The following is a 17,691-nucleotide window of genomic DNA, read 5'->3' on the forward strand; positions in this document are numbered from 1 at the left end:
TCCCTTCAATTAAAAAAAACCTGTGATTAGAAACATATATGATTAGGTAAAAATAGAACCGTGGCTCTTATTTCACAATTTATGGCCCTGATTTGTGACACATATTGTTTTGGGTAAATGCCCCCGGCCCCCCACCAGTGTGTCTTTGATTTTATTCTTATGCTTGGAATCCAATTTCCATAGAATAAAAGAGCTTCATTTTCTATTATTATATTTCTAATATATTTTTTAAGTAATGGGCATATCAATGCAGAATAATGAGTATCTTGCAGCAAATAACAAAAATTAATTTCTAATTATATGTTATTTCTTTTCCCCTCCACCATCACCAATGACATGGACTTCACCTGGACATTTTGAGCAGGAAAACAACGCAAGAAGCGCTCTCCTACCCTAGAGAATGGCGAATCACCCTCATCAGAGTACAGTACTTACTTGATGAAATCTTTTGGAAACAATGTTTTTCACCAAATAGCTCTCTCAGGCTTTCTTTATCATACTACCACGTAGCCACACCCATCATAACAGATATTGGAGTTCGTGGTTGCCATTTCTGTGTGCTCCTGAGGTGACTGAGCTCTTACAGGCCTCCCTGCATTCCCTGAGAAGTGCCTGCAACTACTGTTTGTAGAAACTGCCTGTCCCCTGCATCTTGGGTCTTTGATTCTCAGAGTCTACTGCCCAACTGTTTATTAAGTTACTCTGCTGGCCTATGTGTTTGAATTCACCACGTCATTTAAAACTGAGGTAGTAGGAACATACAGCATTGTTGTTTGTTTCAATCCTGGCTACCCCAAGGGAGCTTTAAGAAAATATATTGATGCCCAGGTTGGGTACCCCAGCCCCAAGGAAAGGATATGGGCCAGTACCACAGAATCCATGACAGTCATACATGACAAAAGTCAACACAGGCACTGTGCTCTAAATTCCAGGGGCACTATGGCATTTAGCAGTTACTTTTGTTTTTAATTAAATGTTTATTTTGAGGTAATTGTAGATTTACATGTGGTTATAAGAAACTAGAGACCCGGTGCATGAAATTTGTGCACGGGGGGGGGGGGGGGGGGGAGGGTGTCCCTCAGCCCAGTCTGTACTCTCTCCAATCTGGGATGCCTTGATGGATGTCCGACTCACAATCCAGGACTACTGCTGGCTCCCAACCGCTTGCCTGCCTGCCTGATTACCCCTAACCGCTTCTGCCTGCCAGCCTGATTGACACCTAACTGCTCCCCTGCAGGCCTGGTCGCCCCCAACTGCCCTACCCTGCTGGCCTGGTCACCCCTAACTTCCCTCCTTTGCCAGCCTGATAGCCCCCAACTGCCCTCCCCTGCTGGCCCGATTGCCCCTAACTGCCCTTCCTTGCAAGCCTGGCCACCCCTAACTGCCCTCCCCTGCAGGCCTGGTCACCCCCAACTGCCCTCCTCTGCTAGCCATCTTATGGCAGCCATCTTGTGTCCACATGGGGCCAGCCATCTTGTGTGTTTGAGTGATGGTCAATTTGCATATTACCTCTTTATTATATAGGACGAGAGGCCCGGTGCACGAAATTCGTGCATGGGTGTGTGTGTTCCTCAGTCCAGCCTGTACCCTCTCCAATCTGGGACCCCTTGAGGGATGTCTGACTGCCTGAGGGCAGTCGGACATTCTTCTCACAATCCAGGACTGCTGGCTCCCAACTGCTTGCCTGCCTTCCTGATTGCCCCTAACTGCTTCTGCCTGCCAGCCTGATCACCTCCTAACCACTCCCCTGCCAGACTGATTGATGCCTAACTGCTCCCCTGCCAGCCTGTTTGCCCCTAACTGCCATCCCCTGCAGGTCTGGTAACCCCTAACTGCCCTCCCCTGCAGGCTTGGTCACCCCTAACTGCCCTCCCCTGCAGGCCTGGTCCCCCCAAAACTGCTCTCCCTTGTAGGCCTGGGTCCCTCCCAACTGCCCTTCCCTGCAGGCTCAGTCGCCCCCAACTTCCATCCTCTGCCGGCCTGGTCACCACAACTGCCCTCCCCTGCAGGCTTGATCGCCCCCAACTGCCTTCCTTTGCAGGCCTGGTCCCTCCCAACTGCCCTCCCCTGCTGGCCTGATCGCCCACAACTGCCCTCCCTTGCAGACCTGGTCCCTCCCAACTGCCCTCCCCTGCTGGCCATCTTGTGGAGTCCATCTTGTGTCCACATGGGGGCACCCATCTTGTGTGTTGGAGTGATGGTCAATTTGCATATTACTCTTTGACTAGCTAGGATTAGATAGGATAGAGGCCTGGTACACGGGTGGGAGCCAGCTGGTTTTCCCTGAATGGTGTCCCAGATCAGGGTGGAGGTTCCCTTGGGGCATGGGGCAGCCTGGGCGAGGGGTCTATGGTGGTTTGCAGGCTGGTCATACCCCCCGGTGACCCAAGTGGAGGCCCTGGTATCTGGGATTTATTTATCTTCTATAATTGAAACTTTGTAGCCTTGAGCAGAGCCAAGCCTCCTGCTTGCTCCGTGGCCGCAGCCATTTTTGTTGGGATTTATTTATCTTCCATAATTGAAACTTTGTCGCCTTGAGTGGAGGCCTGGGCCTGCCAGGGTATGCGGAAAGCTTGGCTTCCTCCATTGCCTGGGAAACCCAAGCCTCCTGCTCACTCAGTGGCCGCCGCCATCTTGGTTGGATTAATTTGCATACTCGCTCCTGATTAGCTGGTGGGTGTGGCTTGTGGGTATAGTGGAGTGATGGTTATTTGCATATCATTCTTTTATTAGATAGGATAATGTAGAAAAACCCTATGTCCCCTTTACCCAGATTCCCTCAATGGTGACATCTTGCAAAAGTGTAGTACAATATCACAACCAGGATATTGCCATTAATATAGTTGAGAGACAATCAAATAGAGAACATACCCAAAAGGATTCTTCATGTTGCCTCTTTATAATTGCATTCACTTTCCCCTCTCCACCTCCCCTAACCCCTGGCAACCACTAAAGTGTTTTCTATTTCTATGATTTTTATCATTTTAAGAATGTTATATAAATGGAATCACACACTGTGTAACCTTTTGGGATTGGATGTCTTACTAAGCATAATTCTCTGAGGATTGATCCAAGCTGTTGGGTATATCAATAATTGGTTCCTTTATTTTGCTGAGTAGTATGGACACACTACAATTTAATTATTCACTCACAGGAGAACATCTAGATTGGTTCCAATTTGGGGCTATAATGAATAAAATTACTGTAAATGTATTTATACAACTTTTTGTGTAACATAGTTCATTTCTCTAGGATAATACAATTGCTGAGATGGATAGTTGATGCAAGTTTAGTTTTTAAAGAAACTGCCAAATTATTTCCCAGAGTGGCTGTACCATTTTACATTCCCACCAGCAATGTATGAGGGGTCCAGTTTCTTTATATCTTCACCAGTATTTGGTATTTTCACTGTTTTCTTGCCTTAACTATTTTGATAGATGTGTATAACTTACTGTGCTTTTGATTTGCATTTCCCTAGTAGCTGATGGTGTTGAACATCTTTTCATGAGCTTGTTTGCATCTTTATATCCTCTTAGGTGAAATGTCCATTCATGTCTTTTGCTCATTTTCCAACTGGATTAACTGTTGGGTTTTGAGAATTCTTTACATATTTAGATACTAGTACTTTGTGACTTTGTGGTTTGCAAATATTTTCCCTCAGTCTGTAGACTGTCCTTTCATCCTTTCTATTCTTGGCTTCTATGATTTCATTCTTTCATGTATCTCCCTCCCCCAACACATTTACTCACTTTCTCCATCATCACTGCCCTCTACTTGAAAGTTCCTACTTTTTTAATATTTCAATCATTTTCAATACATCCTTCTTAAAGAATTTTTCCAGAGCCACATAATTATTCTTTAATGATATAAATTATCACCCGGAGCCAACATTTTCTCATTGGAAGATATTTTTAAAAATAAAATCTGCTCTTTAAAAAGCAAATATGGTATCACTCAGGGTTACAAGCTTGGTTTTGAACACTAAGGCGCGTTCCATTTTTCAAGAAGACTGAGTTAAAGTGGACAAAATGGATGCGGCAATGTAGATTTTCATGTGTTTCTCTAAGAAAATTACCTGACTTTATAGATGCACCTCAAATAATTGGTACTGTCTGGTATAGCTCTTCCTGGTGGTCTCATTGTTTGCATACGTCACCCTTGTCTGGGTGAATCTAGTTTTCTTTGACATACTCATGGAATCCATTGCTTCCTGAGATACGCAGTTCCCTAAAAGGCTAAGCAGCCTATTGAAAAAAATTAGGTTTGAGGTTCCAAAGAAAATTTAGAAGTGAAAGCAAACCTGTTGACAGAAAATGACTCAGAAATCAGGCATCTTCTTTTTTGTTTTTTTTTCTTTTACAGCCAATCTGAAAGTTCAGAAGACAATTTGGAATGCTTGATAGATGATGAAATAGAATATGAACTGGTAACCAGATTATATTTCTTGATTTAAATACTGTGTTTGGTAAAATATTCATTTCTTCTTTTGAAATTGAAATTTCCTATTCCAAATATTCCATAACTTTCCAGAAGAAAAATATGATTTTGATACTGTTCCTCAGTTGTATATATAGTTCATCTTTGTCATGAGACATTTTATGAAAAATAAATGCTAAAGTAGGTAATAATTTGGGAGACATATTACCTACATTTTTCCTCTAAAAAAAATAGCCACTTCCTGGCTGCTTATTATTTCACTAGAGGTCCAATGCACAAAATTCATGCATGGGTACGGTCCCTAGGCCTGGCCTGTGATAAGGGCCATCTTCCTCAGCTGCCAGCAGCCACTGCCACCCACCCCCAGTTCCCCATTCACCATCGAGGGATCGGAGTCTGCTGGCCAGGGGGAGGGACTGAGAAGTGGTCAGTGCACCTCATAGCGACTGGTCAAGCGGTAGTTCTGTTTGTTCCACCATTCTGTTGATCTGCATATTACTCTTTTATATATACTAGAGGCCCGGTGCATGAAATTCATGCACGGGGGGGGGGGGGGGGCGGGCGTGTTCCTCAGCCCAGCCTGCACCCTCTCCAATCTGGGATATCCCTCTCACAATCCAGGACTGATGGCTCCCAACCACTTGCCTGCCTGCCTCCCTGATTGCCCCTAACTGCTTCTGCCTGCCAGCCTGATCACCCCCTAACCACTACCGTGCTAGCCTGATCGATACCTAACTGCTCCCCTAGCGGCCTGATTGCCCCTAACTGTCCTCCCCTGCAGGCCTGGTTCCCCCCTCCCCCCCAACTTCCCTTCCCTGTTGGCCGGATCACCCCCAACTGCCCTCCCCTGCAGGCTGGTCCCCCCCAACTGCCTTCCTCTTCAGGCCTGGTCACCCCCAAACTTCCCTCCCTTGCAGGCCTGGTCCCTCCTAACTGCCCTCTCCTGCCGGCCATCTTGTGTGTTGGAATGATGGTCAATTTGCATATTACTCTTTTATTAGATAGGATAGATTGGGGCTTGAGATATATTGAGGAACTAAACTGTAAGATAAATTGACCTTCAATAAAATAGCCCTTCATGGCTACAAGATTGACTCTGAGCTAACTCCACCCTAAATATGATACAGAAACTCAAAAGGAACACAAAACACTTTATTTTTTAAAATATATTTTTATTGATTTCAGAGAGGAAGGGAGAGGGAGCTAGAAACATCAATGAAGAGAGAATCACTGATCAGCTGCCCCCACTGGAGATCGAGTCCACATCCCAGGCATTTGCCCTTGACTGGAATCAAACCTGGGACCCTTCAGTCCACAGGCAAACACTCTTATCGGCTGAGTCAAACCAGCCAGACCAAAAAACACTTTAAAACACCATCTGTTATTATATAAAACACGCCTTGTCCAAGGCATCCTTTTTTTTTTTTTATGACGGTAAAAAAAAAAAAATAACACAAAATTTACCATCTTAACTATTTGTAACCCTTTGCACTCGCTTGCTTTTTTCTTGATTCCTTTATTCTAATGCTAACCGTGTCGAGTCACACTCGACATCTGAGTGCAAAAGGTTAAGTGTATGGCAGTGTTAACCATATGCACACTATTGTGCAATAGATCCCTATAACTTTTCATATTGCAAAACTGAAACTCTACACCCATTGAACAATTCCTCTAACCCTCTCCCTTTAACCCCTGGTTACCACTGTTCTAAGAGTTTTATTACTTTAGATAACTCATAAAAGTGGAATCATGCAGTATTTGTCCTTTTGCGAATGGTTTTGCTTTTTAGCATATCTTCTATGTTCATCCATGTTGTAGCATGCTACAGGATTTCCTTCTTTTTATGGTTAACATTCCATTGTAACATTCTTTATCCATTCATTCATTGATAGACATTTAGGTTGTTTTTACCCCCTGGCTATAGGAAATGTGATTAATACGGGTGTATAAAAATTAAATTTACTTAAAATAATGCATACTTATACGTAAAATTTTGGAAAATGTAAAATAATTAAAACTAGGGGAAAAAATGGCCTTCACGTAGCCTATCTTTATCTTCCTTCTATTTCTTCTCCCTTGCCTTTCCCTAGACCCCTTTCCCTTTTTCCTGCCCTGCTTCTCCTGCTTCATCCTTGCTTCTCTTTTCCTCACCCACTTCTTCCACTTTCCCAATACCTTTCATCTCCCCTACAACCTCCAATGCCCCTTCCTGGGACCAGCTCTCCCGTGGCAAGAGGCTCCTTTGCCATCTCCACCCATGTCTCCCTCACAGTCAGCCTGTATTCCAGAATGCGTCTTTCTAGATAAGTCACGTGTACCTAGGCAGCATGGTGTTACGTGAATTATATTCTTCATTATTGATTCATTAGGAGCCAGAGATTTATTTCAAAGAACCAGAAGAGCTACTTCAAGTCCTCACGGAGCTGGAGGAGCAGAATCTGACCTTGGTACAGTATTCCCAAGATGTAGATGAAAACCTCGAAGAAGTGAATAAAAGAGAAAAATATATACAGGATAAAATGTAAGTCATTGAAAACAAGTAGATTTATCCTATTATGAGAATTCTAACCAGAGACAGAGTCCAACTTATTCACGAGTGGTCCTTCCTGGTGGTCTCTCTGGATTTAAGGTGAAATGTTTATGAACGATATTTCCGTTGTAGTGTATGAAGAGTTGCAGTTATATTTACACAGAATAGACTGGCTTTAGTTTCATTTTAGTCCCTACTTCCTTTCACATGTCAAAATATTTTCCTAACTAGCAATAATAAAAGATTCAAAAGAACGGAAGGGTCACTTACTGCCTTAATTTTCGTTCACACCCATTTCCCCCTATCATCTGGCTAATCAAACCATGCTTTTGGAAGATAGTGCTAACAAATGCATTTTCCTTGGCTGTGACTCTCCTCGGCAAAACAGATTTTTTGGTGACTTAAATATTGTATCATTTTGTAATGTGCATATCAACATATCAGGGCTATGATAAAAGGGACTTCTGTCAGGGGAAGGAGGCTGATTTGATGACTCACAACACTCCTTCCTATTGTAAAATTTTGTATTATTACCATTTTGGTAAACAGCTCCGAGGCGCAGAGAACAGATCTTTGTATCATCTACCTATTATAAAACTGTGTAGAAGCTTTTTCAGAACAGTCGTCTGGGCCAGAAGGTGGCAATCTTCTTAAACGTCCAACTACATTGAACTTTGGAAAAGATTAACTTGTTCAGAAGTTATGAACCTAAAAATCATGCTCTCACAGCCACCTGTTACCACTAATGTATCCTTTTAATCCATGCCTCCTCTCTCTGTCCTCACAGCTATGGTGCTCCCATCTCCAACAATATGATTTGGGGGGACGGGTGGACATGGTTGGGCAGGAAAAGGGAATCCATGTCCGAATCCATATCCAGATCTCTATGGGAATGTCTAGGAGAGGGAGTCAGGAGTCTCTATTTTGAACCCTGGTTTGGGAACACAGACAAGATCTCACCACAACTTGAGTTCCCGACACCTCAGCTTTGCTGCTCTCTACTGGGGGAGTCAGGGAAGTAGTAGAGGGGAAGAAAATGCTTCCTGATGGGGGTTCAAAGCAGCCCCTGTGCATTTGTCTCATTTTAACCTGAGAATTTGCATGTATGTTGGCAATGTCTTCAAATATAAACTCAGATTTGGCTTGCTAGATATAGGCTGCTAACACATGATCTGGAAGAGTGTTGAAGCTCCTGAGTGATGTTTTATTGCACCAAACCACATATTACAGACAAGCCTCTTTTGTCATAGAAATTCAAACATTGAGTTCCTTTTGGAGCAGAAGGAAGTGCTTAAAGAGAACTGCGTGAGAGAAGAGGAAAAAGCAGCAGAACTGGAGTTAAGGTCCAGGCTATTTAGTTTTGGAGAATTTAATTCAGATGCCCAGGTAAGCATTCTTTGCCTATAGTAATCTTATTTTGGCTCATTATAAGAATTTACATTTACCTCAGTACTAAGCACTGGAATGGGAGAATGAAAAGTAAACCACAAGCCTCAGGTTGATGACAAAGGCAGAAAACCAGCTTGAAATAATTTTGCCAGTACGTAACAGTCCACTTACATAGTAGACACAAAGCATTCAAACTGGCATTGGGGTTCTCTTAAAATGTTGCTCTAATTATGACCAAGTATGATGTTGAGATTTTCCCCCATAAAGACATTTCTTTTAGGCAGAGTGTATGCTAGTACATATGAAGTAGCTCACTGCCTGTGATCATTTTGGCAGAAATTTGAGTAAATAATTGACAAAGTAAGGACTGAATCAACACAATGGAATATCTGACCAACACTGAGCTTATAATAAATTTTGCCCCCCCGTGGGGCTTGTATAGATAGTCATTATGGGAGGACCTGTAACACATGCTAATGTGCTCATTTACTTATATGTTAGTCTCTCCCAGCTGGATGCAAACCCCTCGAGGGCAGGGATTTCTTACCCTTCTTCGATAAGTTTAGTGTCCCTAAAGGAGGTGCTCAATAAATGTTTGTTGAATGAATGATTAGGTTAGTTTCTAGACCCACAACTCCAACTTGTATTGGTTTTCTTGTAAAAATTGTAAATAAGATGAAAATTCATGCTAATATGTGAGGTTAATATCACATTTATGTTTCAAGCAGAAGTAGATTCAGAAAAACTGTATCAGTAGATGATTGTCCTTCCCTACCCATTGGTAGGCAGGGCTACAAAAGCACCCCTCCCCCCCGCCACACACACACACTTCCTAGGGTGGTACAGAACCCTGAGCATCTGGGCGGCCGCCATCTTTGGCCTTCTGATTTGCATATTCCCTCCTGATTGGCTGGTGGGCATAGTGGAGTGATGGTCAATTTGCATGTTTCTCTTTTAGTAGGGGCTATGGTCAGGTTGCACACTGTTAGAACAAGACATATGGTGCTAGCTACCTTTTAGTTCTTCAATGCTGGTTTTTAAACCATTTTTTAAATTGTGATAAAATATACATAACATGCCGTAACTGGTCTGGCTCAGTGGATAAAGCGTTGCCCTGTGGACTGAAAGGTCCCAGGTTCGATTCCAGTCAAGGGCATGTACCTTGGTTGCGGGCACATCCCCCGTAGGAGGTGTGCAGGAGGCAGCTGATCGATGTTTCTCTCTCATCGATGTTTCTAACTCTCTATCCCTCTCCCTTCTTCTCTGTAAAAAAAATCAATAAAATATTTAAAAAATATATATATATACATAACATAAAATTTACCATTTATCCATTTTAAGTGTTATGATTCAGTGGCATTGAATATATTCACACTATTGTGTAACCTTCACCACTATTGATAGAATTTTTCATCATCCCAAATAGAAACTCTGAACAATGCTAGTATTTCCCCATTCCTCTATCTTCCCATCCTACTTTCTTCCTTTATAAATTTGCCTACTTTAGGTATCGCATATAAATGAAATCACACAATAGTTGTCCTTTTATGTCACTTAGCATGTTTTCAAGGTTCATCCATGTTGTAGTATCAGAATTCCTTTGATGGCTGAAAAATATTCTACTGTATTTATTTTCCACGTTATTTATCCATTCATCTGTTGATGGATACTTGGGTTGTTTCCACCCTTCAATTTTGTTTAAATAATTCTGAAGCTGATTGACATGAAAAATGTCAATTAAATGTGATAGTGCCCCTCCTTCCCACCAAGCCCCTTTCATCCAAGTTTAGGGAAGCTATAAAAAAATGTAGCATTTTCAGTACTCTTAAACTTTGAGGCAACCTTGTACAGTTTATCTGCAAATTATTTTTAAAAGACTGAGATTTTGGTCACAGGCGTAATTTTGGCATTCATGTATTACCCCCTCTGGGAAAAAGCACACTCTCCTAGGGATGTAAAATACTGGGGTGAAAAGGGGGAAGAGCAAACAAATCGGCAGGGGAAAAGTATTATTTTCTTAGAATTTTCTTGCTTTCCTACTCCCATTCTTTCAGATCTCAACATGTGCAAAACATAATCCTTTATGAGTAAACTAGAGGCCGTTGCATGAAGAGAGTCATGCAATAGGCCTTCCTTCCCTTGGCTTCCAGCACCCGGGACCCAGGCCTTCGCTGCAGCCGGAGTGCCGCTCCTGTAGATCCCTTCACCCCCCACCCTCCCTCTCATAGCAGGCATCCTGCCCCACCCAGACGCCTGGAGCATCTGGGCGGCCGCCATCTTTGGCCTTCTGATTTGCATATTCCCTCCTGATTGGTTGGTGGGCATAGCATAGTGATGGTCAATTTGCATGTTTCTCTTTTATTAGTGTAGATCAGTAGTCGGCAAACTCATTAGTCAACAGAGCCAAATATCAACAGTACGACGATTGAAATTTCTTTTGAGAGCCAAATTTTTTAAACTTAAACTTCTAACACTTCTTCAAAATAGACTCACCCAGGCCGTGATATTTTGTGGAAGAGCCACACTCAAGGGGCCAAAGAGCCGCATGTGGCTTGCGAGCCGCGGTTTGCCGACCACTGGTGTAGATAAACACTTGCACCTAATTTTGATATTCACAAAATTATCAGTTACTTTGGCACTGTGGTCAATTATGATCTATAAAATCAATTTTATTCTTTCCAAAACTTCCACACTTCTAACTGTACTTAATCCCCTAAAAACACTTTTCATTAATTCAATATATTACTTCGATAGTACAATTTTAAATTCAGGCATAGATTTAATGTAATATTCAAACGTGCACAAATCCTAAGTGTAACTCTCAAAGAATTTCCTCAAAGTAAGCACAGCCCTGTACCACTCCCTAGATCAGGGAATACACCATGGTCAGCACTCCCAGAAGCTGCTTTCCATCCCTTGAAGGTGACCACTATCTTCACTTCTCCCACCACCAATTAGACTTTATGCTTTTGAACTTGAGATAGATGGAATCGTGTAATATGTCTGGCTTGCCTGGCTTCTTTCTCTCAACATTACGTTTGAGATTCATCCATTTTGTGTAGCAGCTGTTTGCTCACTTTCATTCGACATGAAATGGAATGTAAGATATTCCATCATTTAATTTGCAGAATGTAGTCACCTCTGGTTTAATTTTCCTTTCAACAGGGCACTGATCCAGTTCAATTGGGAGAGTTGTTTACATTAAGCACACAGTAGAATGGGACATGGATAAGAATTACAGACTCCTTGAGTTGGAAAGGAACTTTAAATGACATCTAGACATCTCCCCATTCCTATCCAATGTTGATAACAATGACTCCTTCTATCTATTGCTCTGGTCAGATCACTTCCCATTCCTTTGGAAGGCACCCAAAGTTCTTATCCTGGTAGTTTTCCACCACCCTGCCTCACTGAACCTCAGGAAGCAGGCACACGAGCTCTGGGGTGGGCCTGCCACCTTGTGGCAGCTCCAGGGATTGGACTGACATTTGGCTTCTCTGTCAAGAGTAGGCCTGCATCTTGAACTTCCTTTTTCTTTGCCCTGTGCTCGTTAGAGCCAGGCCCTCAATCTCTTTTTCATGAGTATTTTCTTTAACCTCATCCCCTGATTCTATTTCTCACGCTGTTCTTACCTTAAGAAAACATCTCTCCTTGTCTTTTCCTCTTATTTGACAGGAGGAACTTAAAAAACAAACACACACACACAAAAAGGCTACTGCCCATCCATCTCTAAAACGCTTAAGTGTTCAAGAAGACTCCTTCAGAAATTTCCGTCAATTAACCATTCTCACGTTAAAGTTGATTTTTCTCAGAACTAGTGTTCAATGTATTTTTGAAATGACTCACGTTGCAGCAATATTGTTTTTTCATATCCAATGTATACTTCAGTCCTTTGATGGGTTACTTTACCTTTCATTTTTCTGTATTTCTAAAGTTTTCTAAAGAAATGTACTGTTAATATAAATGGGAAATACAATAGGTGTTATTTAGAAAGGGAGAGAAAAAGAATAAGCTGAATGGCAAATAGGACCTTTGCTTTTTTCTTTTACTTTTTCTTTTTATATTATTTCATACTTCCCTGTTTTCTTTAAAAAGCATATTTTAATATAAATAGGAAATAGAAAAAAATTGAGAAAATGGGGGCTTTATGGTAAACAGAACCATTGGAAAGGTGCTTAAAGTAGGAGGTGGGAGAAACAAGCTGTTGGAAGTCACCTCCTGGTAATAGATCTTGACTTGTAATTGTTGGTGGCTCTGTAAGGAGTCCCACGACTCCAGGAGCCACATCTGTCTTGAGTGTTATTTTTCTTCCTTGGCTTCATGGTGATTCTCATCTTCTTGAGCAGAAGCAGGCATTGGGGCAGAATGCTATCTGGAGACAGCTTAACCTTGCCCAGCAGTTTATTGAGACCCTCTTAGCTGCGAATGCCGAGCCCCCAGACGAGAAAGAGGATGAAAGTTATCTTTCGGTCCCGAAACACATCCCGAAACACGTTACCTACAAGCTCGAGCATATCAACTACGTGTTAAAACGGAGGAATAGCCAGGTACAGGGATCAGCAAGGTTTGGCCTAAGCCTCTGTTTAGACTAGAATACTGCAATGACTTCCCAATGGAGAGAGTGAAATTTAACCTTGCCCAAAGGCTTTTGTAGGCCAGCAGGGAATCTGTTTTCTTGTAACTGTTCTTTTCCTCTGAGAGAATGCATTCATTTATTCAGCAAACATTTAGTAAGTGCATAGTTATGTGCAAGGTGCTATTTTAGGTATCAGTGTCAACCTAAGAAATAGCTCCTGCCCTCCAGGTGCTTACAGCCTAGAAAGGGAGATAAGGCATGCATGCAAATAACTGTTAGACAGGATGATTATAGTTCTAGCAATTAGACCAGTGGTCGGCAAACTGCGGCTCGCGAGCCACATGCGGCTCTTTGGCCCCTTGAGTGTGGCTCTTCCATAAAATACCACGGCCTGGGCGAGTCTATTTTGAAGAAGTGGCGTTAGAAGAAGTTTAAGTTTAAAAAATTTGGCTCTCTAAAGAAATTTCAATCGATGTACTGTTGATATTTGGCTCTGTTGATTAAGGAGTTCGCCGACCACTGAATTAGATTAATAAATGCAAAAAAGGGGGCTCATCTGCAGTGCTGCAAGGAAATGCACTGCAGTGGCACAATAGGATTTTAAATGTGTATGTCACCTCTACTTGAATGCCCAGGGAATCAGATACACAAAAAATCACAATTATAATTACTTTCATGCCTAGAATAAAATATTTTTAAAGAAAATAATCCAAGGTGTTACTGTAGCAATGCCCTGACTACAAATTGTTATAAATATCATTGCTGCATTTTCTCACTCTTCTAAGTCACACTGAAGTTTTTCTTTTAAACAAGGAAACATTTAGTATTATATAAAAGCCTTTTCATTATACTATAGTAAAACAGAACTTCACATTTATTGAACAAGCAAATAGTGATGTGATGTTGTTTTCTACTTTCCTTTTCTTCTCAATCCCAGGAAAAACTGATAGAGTCTCTTAGTAAAAAAATTAATCAAGTATATAAATTCTGCATCGGAGATGGTGAGGTTGGCAGCCTCAACCCAGTCCAAAAGCTGGTAAAAGTAGAGTCTCGCCTGGTGGAACTGAGTGATCTCATTGATTCCATTCCCAAAGAAAATGTGGAGGCAATTGAGAGGATAAAACAAAAAGAACGACGGCAAAAGTACGTCTTATATAAGTGTAGTGAATGACTTAATGAGTAGTTGTTTTTGCTTGGATTCCACATTTAGCAAGTCTCTATTATATGGCAAAGATAACCACATAGTCACAGTGGGAGGAACCAAACCTAGCCCTGCCCTCCTCATAGAGCTATTTTTTAGTGGGAAGACACATTCACTATTATCCAATATAATAAAAGGGTAACATGCAAATTGACCAAATGACAAAATGACCCGTCGCTATGACGCACACTGACCACCAGGGGGCAGACGCTCAACGCAGAAGCTGTCCCCTGGTGGTCAGTGTGCTCCCACAGGGGGCGTGCTGCTCAGCCACAAGCTGGGCTGATGGCTGGTGAGTGCAGCGGCAGTGGTGGGAGAGAGGGGAAAGTTGACAAGATAGGGGTAGAGGATGCAGTGGTTGACCCAAATGGGCTATCCCAGTGGTCGGCAAACTCATTAGTCAACAGAGCCAAATATCAACAGTACAACGATTGAAATTTCTTTTGAGAGCCAAATTTTTTAAACTTAAACTTCTTCTGACACCACTTCTTCAAAATAGACTCGCCCAGGCCGTGGTATTTTATGGAATAAAAATACTCAAGGGGCCAAAGAGCCGCATGTGGCTCGCAAGCCGCGGTTTGCCGACCACTGGTCTAGGTCATCTAATTTTATCATCACAGCCCTAAAGGAAACAAGACAAATTGTATTTGTTGGTGTTAATTTGAGAATACCATTCAAAAAGATTAACTAGAAATGCACTTTTGTGGTAATTCACTTAACTACATACTTGTGACTAGTGTACTTTTCTGTATATTTCAAATAAGGGAGGGGTGGATAACTGGAAGTTAATTTAAGTGACCATTGTACAGATTAACTGTGACGTGCTGAATTTGAGTGATGAGAAGGCTTTACTGAGGTGCTTATTTAGACACAAGCGGGGATAGATTCTTACTTCTTCCAAAATGGTGGCATGCAATTTCTTCTCATTTCATCACAAATCAGATGTGTTGTTGAGATTTCACCTGAATATTCAAAAGCCATAGTTATGGGTGACGATGAATTATTACTTTCATTTAACCTTAATGGAAATAATATTTAGATGGGTCATTTACTTTCTGTGACTTATAGTTAGAAGAACATTTTCCCCTCTTGACAGGTTTCGTGAAGATAAAATGAGAGAAAAACAAAAACACCAAGAAGAAAGGCTAAGAGCTGCTCTGGAAAGAGCAGTAGCACAACCAAAGAAAAAGGTTTGTGTTTTGCTATTAATAGGTCCAGCTACATCAAAGTGTGAGTGCTTCTGGGTATAAAAACAAAATATCTAATTCACCGAATTTATCCGGGTTAAACTTCAGTAGTCTTTCATGCTCAGCTTCAATTGATCTCTCTCTGGTTCCTTGTTACTTTTAGAATAATTCAAATTAGGCCTACTTTTTAGTAAAAGAAACCTGTCCCTTCCTCTTTTTCTTTCCTTCCAGGTTTACAAAACCAGAAAATTTTAAAAACTAATTTTTTGAATAGGTAGTACAGACATATGGTTCCAAGTTCAAAAGAGTATTCAGTGAAAGTTGTCATCCTTAGTTTCCCCTGCCCCAGAGATAATCATTGCTAACAGTTTCATCTGCGTCCTTCTGGAAATAGCCTATGTATTTGTGTCAATTCTTGTTAACCCTTTGCACTCGCTTGCTTTTTTCTCAATTCCTTTATTCTAATGCTAACCGTGTCTAGTCACACTCGACATCCGAGTGCAAAAGGTTAATGGTAGCTGAGAACCTTGTTTCTTCCACTTAACAATGGAAATAGTGAACCTAGAGAATCCTATCTAAGAGTAATATGCCAATTGACTATCCAACACACAAGATGGCTGCCCCCATGTGGACACAAGATGGTCGCCACAAGATGGCCAGCAGAGGAGGGTAGTTGGGAGGGACCAGGCCTGCAAGGGAAGGCATTTGGGGGCAATCGGGCCAACAGGGAGGGCAGTTAGGGGCAACCAGGCTGGCAGGGGAGGCAATTAGGGGGACCAGGTTGGCAGGGGAGGGCAGTTAGGGGGACCAGGCTGGCAGGGGAGAGCAGTTAGGAGCAACCAGGCTGGCAGGGGAGAGCAGTTAGGAGCAACCAGGCTGGCAGGGGAGGGCAGTTGGGAGCGACCAGGCCTGCAGGGGAGGGCAGTTGGGAGGGACAAGGCCTGCAGGGGTGGGCAGTTGGGGGTGACCAGGCCTGCAGGGGAGGGCAATTGGGAGGGACAAGGCCTGCAGGAGTGGGCAGTTGGGGGGGACCAGGCCTGCAGGGGAGGGCAGTTGGGGGCAACCAGTCCGGTAGGGGAGGGCAGTTAGGGGTGACCAACTCAGCAGGGGAGGGCAGTTAGGGGGGAACCAGGCCTGCAGAGGAGGGCAGTTGGGGTGGACCAGGCCAACAGGGGAGGGCAGTTGGGAGACCAGGCTTGCAAGGGAGGGCAGTTGGGGTAAACCAGGCCAGCAGGGGAGGGCAGTTGGGAGACCAGGCCTGCAAGGGAGGGCAGTTGGGGGCGATCTGGTTGGCAGAGGAGGGCAGTTAGGAGGGACCAGCCTGGCAGGGGTGGGCAGTTAGGGGCAACCAGGCTGCCAGGGGAGGGCAGTTAGGGGCAACCAGGCCTGCAGGGGAGGGCAGTTAGGGGCAACCAGGCCTGCAGGGGAGGGCAGTTAGGGGCAATCAGGCTGGCAGGCAGAAGCGGTGAGAGGCAATCAGGAAGGCAGACAGGCAAGCAGTTGGGAGCCTGGCAGTTGGGAACCAGCAGTCCGGGATTGTGAGAGGGATGTCCAACTGCCCATTTAGGCCCAATCCCAAACAGGCAGCCAGACACCGCTTTAAGGGTCCCAGATTGGAGAGAATGCAGGCTGGGCTGAGGGCGCCCCCCCCCCCCCCCCCCCGTGCATGAATTTCGTGCATCGGGCCTCTAGTTACATATAACTGGAAGGTTCTTCTAACCCTCATATTATAAAAATAATGACATTAATAGTTGGAGTTAAAATTATATCCCCGGTGTTACTTCAGATGTAGAAGACTAATCAGGACTGGAAGCCAAGGTTCTTTATATTGCAAGATCACCTGTTAAGAAGTTTGGGATTTGGCAGTCAGAGAGCTTATGGTCCATGCCGAGTGTGGAGGGTCTTTTGTTTCCATATGCCACTTGCCCTCCTCTAGCTCTGGGTCTGAAATATATTCTAGGAACCCAGTTTCATGGCTATCTACAAAGCTAATGTGGAAATTGATTGTTAACACAGTGATAGCTAACCCATAGTGAATGCTTATTGTGCACCTCAGAACCAGGTAAGGACTTGAAAAAAGTTCCAAAGTATGGTGATCGTAAATATGTATATCAAAAGGTTATGATTACCTTATTTTATTTAAATAAGCATTTAATCTTAAAAAGAATCTGTACCTCTCTAGTTCAGGTGTTCTTTCTATGAACACTTGAATTTTCCTCTTCCTCCCAAGGGAGAATTAACCACTCATTATTCTCCCACATGTATACACTCCACTAAGCCCACAAAATTGAAATGATTATTTAAAAATATATCCTTCCTTCTAGACCATGAATGCGTTTTATGACCTCTGTATCTCCACCGCCTAGTACAC

General features: G+C 42.9%; 1 protein-coding gene across 1 annotated transcript in view; it reads left to right on the top strand.

The window, feature by feature from the left end:
- CCDC38 (coiled-coil domain containing 38) overlaps window positions 1-17,691 on the top strand; it is a gene marked incomplete at its 5' end in the record, with an annotated part of 38,456 nt that overhangs the window by 19,060 nt on the left and 1,705 nt on the right. Inside the window, 6 exons of the mRNA XM_079775505.1 lie at window positions 4,363-4,426; window positions 6,807-6,958; window positions 8,218-8,353; window positions 12,703-12,903; window positions 13,870-14,075; window positions 15,230-15,323. Coding sequence (XP_079631631.1) covers window positions 4,363-4,426; window positions 6,807-6,958; window positions 8,218-8,353; window positions 12,703-12,903; window positions 13,870-14,075; window positions 15,230-15,323 — 853 coding nt within the window. The remainder of the gene's footprint in view (window positions 1-4,362; window positions 4,427-6,806; window positions 6,959-8,217; window positions 8,354-12,702; window positions 12,904-13,869; window positions 14,076-15,229; window positions 15,324-17,691) is intronic.

This window comes from Cnephaeus nilssonii (genome assembly GCF_951640355.1).
Source record: "Cnephaeus nilssonii genome assembly, chromosome: 6".
Classification (NCBI taxonomy): Eukaryota; Metazoa; Chordata; class Mammalia; order Chiroptera; family Vespertilionidae; genus Cnephaeus; species Cnephaeus nilssonii.